The sequence below is a fragment of the Chenopodium quinoa genome, unplaced genomic scaffold, assembly GCF_001683475.1.
Source record: "Chenopodium quinoa cultivar QQ74 unplaced genomic scaffold, ASM168347v1, whole genome shotgun sequence".
Classification (NCBI taxonomy): domain Eukaryota; kingdom Viridiplantae; phylum Streptophyta; class Magnoliopsida; order Caryophyllales; family Amaranthaceae; genus Chenopodium; species Chenopodium quinoa.
The window spans coordinates 1,592,442-1,598,860 of record NW_018743014.1 but is presented as its reverse complement, the minus strand read 5'-3'; the positions used below and the strand labels follow the sequence as shown (position 1 = coordinate 1,598,860).

Here is a 6,419-nt window from a genome sequence, read left to right as displayed (position 1 = left end):
GGCCTTGGTGGCCATTTTGCCTATTTGGCATATGGGAGGCCACGTGGCGTGGCCTGATTAGTCCATGTTGGACCTCTTAGGGTGACAAGTGGCAGGTCCGGATTGGTCCATTTGTCATGGGTAATTTTACCCTAAACACCACCAATTCCACTTTTCAGTGTGGTTGCTTCCATATGCAAACAATTGAAATAATTAAGAAAAGATATATCATGAACAACCAAGTCTAATTTTCTCACAAAAATAAAATATGTTGTAGAGCTCGGATCTTCTTTTCATCTTGATTAATTGCTTGGGTTGCATCAATTAATGAATAAGACAAAACTAAATCTAATTCATCATCTAGCACCTTGGTTTCTTCTTCATCTTTCACAACCAGATTTGAAATATTATCAACCTTGTTCATAGAATTAGAGTCAACCACCTCCATCTCATGTGCTTTTGCTCTTTCATACTCTTGCATCTCAACAAAAACTTCTAGGCATTTTTGTGTTGATTGTTGCAATTGTTGATTCATTTCCAACATTCTATCCATAAGTATAATAATAGGTTCAATTTGGTCGCCCATATTGAACAACAAAATTGCATTAACAAAGATAAGTCAATAGCAATCAATCACGAACCCGACTCAAAACTGACTCATTGGCAGAAACTGACCCAGTTAAATAGCATAAATTCTCGAAAAATTCTGAAATTTTGTATGTGAATACTAGACAAAAAAAAATACCCAGATTTAAAAAAAGAATTGTTGAAAAAGCTTTTGTAATGAAGGAGATATAGCCACTTGAATCTGATCCTCAAAACAGTTCAAAGTTGAAGAAAATAAAGGGCTACCAAGATCTTAATGAACTGAAAAGCTCTTTAAACATTTGGCTCTTGATACCAATTTGATGTGGATTAAACCACAATAAGAGATACTAGCAATTAGGGTTAAACCTAATTCAATAAGTTTTGATCTTTTCGACTTAAAAGATAAGAAAAGCAACGTAAATTTTGATCTTTTCGAAAGAAAAACAACGTTTTGAAATCAATTCGATTCACTCGAACTAACTTACAATTTTCATATTTTAATAAACTCAAAGACATTCTCTATTCTCATTAATAAAACAAATATTTATAGGCATACAATCCCCTGCCTGATAGGATAAACAAACCTAAAAGATAAAATAAAATCCTATAATCTCTAATAATATCTTATAAAAAGATAAATATTATCTTAACTAAATCATACGAATACGAAAAATAAATCCTAAAGAAAATTAATGTAGATTCTAAAATTTTTGATGCTTGATCCGCATCACCGTGTGGCCACTTATAAAAGAAAAAAGTAATCCCTATAACACCGACCAAGTAACCCTTGTAACACTGACCAAGTAATCCTTATAACACTGACCGAGCCGAGTAACCCTATAACATTGACGAAGTAACCCCTTTAATACTGATCAAGTAACCCGTATTACACTAACGAAGTAACCCCTATGTTAGTTGGCCACACGGTATGGCCAGCCACATACAAATATTAGAATTTGTGTTTTAAGAATCTACGCAAGTACTAATAATGCATGGATCTAGTACAATGATAAGGCGATCTTTTTCATTTGGAGGGTAGCTTAGGTTTGGGGTTTTAATTGACACAAATACATCGCATTATTTTATTTATTTTTCATTTATGTGAAGAGAGTCACAATTGATACAGAGTAATAATGTATGCTCCATACGAGAATCTTTGTCAAGAGACTCAAGACTGTAAATAACTAAAATAAACCACATTTATAGATACGACTTGAATGTAAAATCTATCTAAGAAATTTCAATTTTTTTGAGTTATTTTGAGAAATTAAATATGAGGATTTGGACAGAATTTGCATAAGGTTGATATGATTAAAAGAGTAGAGACATTTTCATGGGTAATTAGTTAATTTTCTTTAGAATATACAAGCACCCTGTGTTTCTAAATTTTTACTGAAGAACATAGCCAAGACTACAAACACTTCTATGCTTCACTATTTTCAACAAAACACAAAGTGATCCTCATTTAGTTTCACAAGTTCAAGCAATCATGAACTTGAGAACTAGACCTCTGCATTCTACCACCACTAACACTATTTCTAGCTGCCATTATATCTTCCAATGATAGACGAGTTTTAGGCCGCCCCTCCGGCCTTTGTTTTGGGGCACTCTGAGACCTCGACTTGGCTCGAAACGATTGTGTATTTGCCATATAGCTAGGGAAGTTCGAGTAAGGCCTAAAGAAGCTATCCCCACACACACTCTTGGTGGGGGTAAGAGGACCATTGGATCGGATCGAATTTGCAAACCGGGGTGTACTTTGTGCCGTTGAGCTCTTACATTCGTCGCCATAGAATCCCCAATCATAGTCATGAGGGATCTTCTTACATTCGGGTATGGAAATCCGGCCCGGGTAAGGATGTGATGGTAGTGGTGAAGACATTGTTGGGTATTGCATTTCTTCACCACTAAAATCATACATTGAAGGGTTGATCCTCCTTGACCTTGACTTAGTCTTATATGTATCAATCTCAACGATTTTCGGACTCCCTTCATATGCATTATTGTACGGCTCAAACGACGTTGATAGTCTCTTGCTATAAAATTGATCACACCGCGTTTCATCAAACCTATTATCCTGGAAAGTAGGGAAACATCACACATTAGTCATTATAGATGCAATTAATTAAATTTTGATCATCAATTTTTCGAGTACAATTCGAGACTCTTACCATGGATTTTCGTGATCGAAACTCCGAGGGAACCTTACTACTTCGATTTAGAGCTAACTTGGCCCTTTGAGAACGCACACCGGCTTGAGCTCTTATGAGAGCTTGCATACTATGTAGAGTGGCCGCAGCTCGCTTTCGAACAAGATAGCCTCGAACATGAGCTTGTAATTTCACTAGTCCTTTTAAAGCTTTCAGTGCTCTTCTGGCCTATTAATTCACAGCATTAAAATGTTACATTCCTTCATCAATAGAATCTAAACCATTTAGCTTCAGGTTAATACAATTCGCTAGTCAAATTATAAACTCGGTAATATAATCGGATTTCATCCATCAAACATAAATCAAATTTAGTTTCTTAATCATGAGTAATTATTTTCATAAGTTGAAATTATAAATTCAAAACTTTAGAAAGCAAAACTAACTTACAAAACAATATTTTTAGTTTGTTGCTTATGTAATTAGTTTCAAATTCAAAAACAAATAATGCACTCACAATGTCAAAAACAAACTTAACAAAAAAAGTTGACCAAATCACTCTTGAAGTAGTAACTTGAAAATAATCTTTTTAAGTTACCAGAAGTACCTTTTTCCACCTCTAGAAAGTGAAAATCATTTACTCTTCAATTTCCAACCAATTCTTAGATATCATATCTTCAGTTTTAAAGCTTTCATTAGTACACGGTTGAAAAATTAATTTAAAACCATGGTACTATAGAAAATCTAACAAAATTCATATTCTACATTTTGTCCATGAAAATCAAATTGATAACCCAAAAAATTCCTCAACTTGCTCTTAACCTAACTACAACAACAATATGGATGTCAACTAGCGTAGGTAGATCAAATCCCACCAACATTACAACCTTTTAAGCATGAACATATTAAAACTGTGAATATAAAATCAGAAACCCACCATTTTTAACTTATATATTATAATCACAAAACAAAAACCCATCTTAAACCCAAAATCACACATATAAAATAAAATAAATAAATAAAAACTAAAAGTCAAAAATTCAAAATGGCTAAATACTCAAATTCCAATGATAAATAAAGTGGACAAAATAAAATAAAATGAAAACTTACCAAATAACCTCTAAAAAGAGTTTGAATCTTAACAGCTGCCCATCTCTCAGTTCCACCACCACAAGAAAACAGAGTTCCTCTGTTTTGGCTCGTCAATCTAACCACAGCAACCGCCGCTTGTGCCGCCGCAACAGCGGCATCAGCGGCAGCAGCAGTAGCAGCAGCAACAGCAATAGCATGTTTAGTTTGCTCTTTTTCAGTCTCAGAAATTTGATAATCTCTATACCATTGATTCTCCTTTTCTTTCACTCTTTCTTTTGTTGTTGTTTTTGTGAAACTCCATCTTTTTTCCACCATTCCTATTTTCTCTCTCTTCCCAAACCCATCTTCATATTTACTATTTTTAGCAGGTTTTTCATTGTCATTTTGCTTCTTCATTCCTAAAATGGATTTAAACCATCGAGTTGCTCTGCCCATTTTTGAAAAAACAGGGGATTTCTCTGTTTTTTGCTCAAAAAAAACAGGGGAAAAAAACAGAGAAAATGGGCGTTTTGAAAGATTTGAAAAGATGGGTTTTAAGATATGATAATAAATTTAATTAATGAAAATAAATAAGGAAAAAGATGGGTGTGAGAAATAAATTGTAAATGTTGAGATTTGATTGATGGATCAGAGAGTTTTTACATGTTGCAAGCACTGAAGTTGGGAAGTTTTTGGGGTTTTGGAGTTGATAAAACAGGGTTATTTGCCAGTGCAAAGTGGTACTAGTGATTGTATTTATAGAACAAAGGTTTTTTTTTTATTATTATTTTTATATTTTTTTATTATTGGTTTTATTTTCAATTTAAATAATGGAAGAAAAAAGAATAATAAAATGAAAATGTTTGCTCTTTTTTTGAATTGGAAATTGAGATTGTTTTATGGGGAAAATAGAAGGTTGTAAAGATTTTGATTTTTAAATTGTGACGATGCATTAGAGTCAAAAGTCAAAAAGGATTTGGTGATTTTTTTTTTTTTTTTATTATTGTTGATGAAGGATTTGGTGATTTTTGTAAATTAAATAAAAATATATTTTTTCTAAAATTACAAAAAAAAATATAAAAAAAAAAAAAAGATTTATGCATGGGGTATATTTGGTGTTCATGCCCGTTTCGGCTTTTCCCCTAAATCAATTATTTCTATTTTGGAGGTTTATTTTCTTCTTCCCCTAATATTTCGGTGCCAAACTCACTATGGAATATGGACTCATGGAGAAATTTGAAATTTATTTCATTGGTGGAGTTAGATGAAGGTCAAGTTCTTATGCTCAACTAAGAAAAAAATCAATGATAAAGATTAGTAACAAATTGGCAATGATGTATATTATGCGTAATATTGTTGAACCTAACTAAATTAGCATCCAAAAGAGGGTTATTTAATGTTTTATTCTCTAAGGGTTTTTTTTTTTTTTTTTTTTTTTGTGAAGCCGAAGGGCAAGCCCCCAATTGTGATTAACTTTTTTCACTATTCACATATCTACTTTGACCATAATTTTTTACTAACATAATAAATACATATTTTATCATAAAATATGTTGATACATAGGTATTAATATAATGTTTTATAATATAATTTATTTAATAATTTTCATTACTCTTAAATTATATAAAAATAAGATCAAACTAGTATATCGGCATGTGTGCAAAGTTGACTGTGTCAGTAGACCGAAAGAGTAGTTTAGATCTATAAGTATTAGTAACAAGAGTAGTTTTGATCCGTTAATCATCAACAAACAATAAAGTTTGATTTATTGAATCGAACAATAAAGAAGTGATAGTATCAGTATATTGAAATTAAGGGTGCGTTTTATTCATCTGATTTTCCACTTATTTGAATTTATCTCGGCAACATAGCAATTCTTCTAACAAAAATTAAATACAAATGGTACTATATATGAATTCATATGGTTTTATAAAGCTGGGTTATGATGAGTAATATCTTATGATTAGGTTTAATATTGTGATCAACTAACCGTATATCAGCAATGGTAAAGAGTGTTTTTCTTTTGGTAAATTTGATCTTGTGTTGGTGTTTTGTAACCTTAATAAGTAGTCCGATTGGTTTAGATGCATATATATTTGTCTATCACAGGAAAAGAATGTTGGAAAACATCTAAGGTCTAACATATCTTACTTCCTAAAAGATGAAAATTACGCTCACTAGACACTGTCTATGATGTATTTTGGTGGTAATGTGACGTGATTTGTAAACTTATATTGCATTAACATTACTTAAAATTTAAAAGTAAAGAATTTGTATCTATCACTAACTGTTTCACTTAAAAATTTAAAATTAACATTTTGTTTGGATAGAAGGAAATGAAAGAAAAAGAAAGAAAGAGAAAAGGAGGGGGACAAACTCTCTTATTTGGATAAAGGATTGGGGGGAAGGAATGTAAAGGAGAGGGAGTTCCCTCTCTCTTTAATAAGCATAATCTCTCCAATTTAATACGCATAATCTTTCTAAAATTGGAGAGATTTGGAGGGAAAATGGAGCTCACCTCCCCCTCCCTTTCTTCTCTCTTCATTTCCTCTTCTATCCCTCCCCTTCCTTTCATTCCTTGTTTTCTATCCAAACAAAGCGTAAATCTCATGTTCATCGATATACAAATTTTAT

General features: G+C 32.2%; 1 protein-coding gene across 1 annotated transcript; it reads right to left on the bottom strand.

Moving 5' to 3' along the window:
• Positions 1-1,875: 1,875 nt before the first annotated feature.
• Positions 1,876-5,330, bottom strand: LOC110729883 (protein IQ-DOMAIN 14-like). The gene is made up of 3 exons (XM_021909668.1): positions 3,825-5,330; positions 2,739-2,945; positions 1,876-2,644 (listed from the first exon to the last, which is right to left on the bottom strand). The coding sequence occupies exons 1-3, from the start codon at positions 4,239-4,241 to the stop codon at positions 2,039-2,041; spliced, it is 1,230 nt and encodes a 409-aa protein (XP_021765360.1). The 5' UTR covers positions 4,242-5,330; the 3' UTR covers positions 1,876-2,038.
• Positions 5,331-6,419: the final 1,089 nt, after the last annotated feature.

Coding starts and splice junctions, on each gene's coding strand:
- LOC110729883 (XM_021909668.1), bottom strand. CDS start 4,241: ATGGGCAGAGCAACTCGATGGTTTAAATCCATTTTAGGAATGAAGAAG. Junction 2,946..3,824: donor CTCTTTTTAGAGGTTATTTG/GTAAGTTTTCAT, acceptor GTGAATTAATAG/GCCAGAAGAGCACTGAAAGC. Junction 2,645..2,738: donor TTCGATCACGAAAATCCATG/GTAAGAGTCTCG, acceptor CCTACTTTCCAG/GATAATAGGTTTGATGAAAC.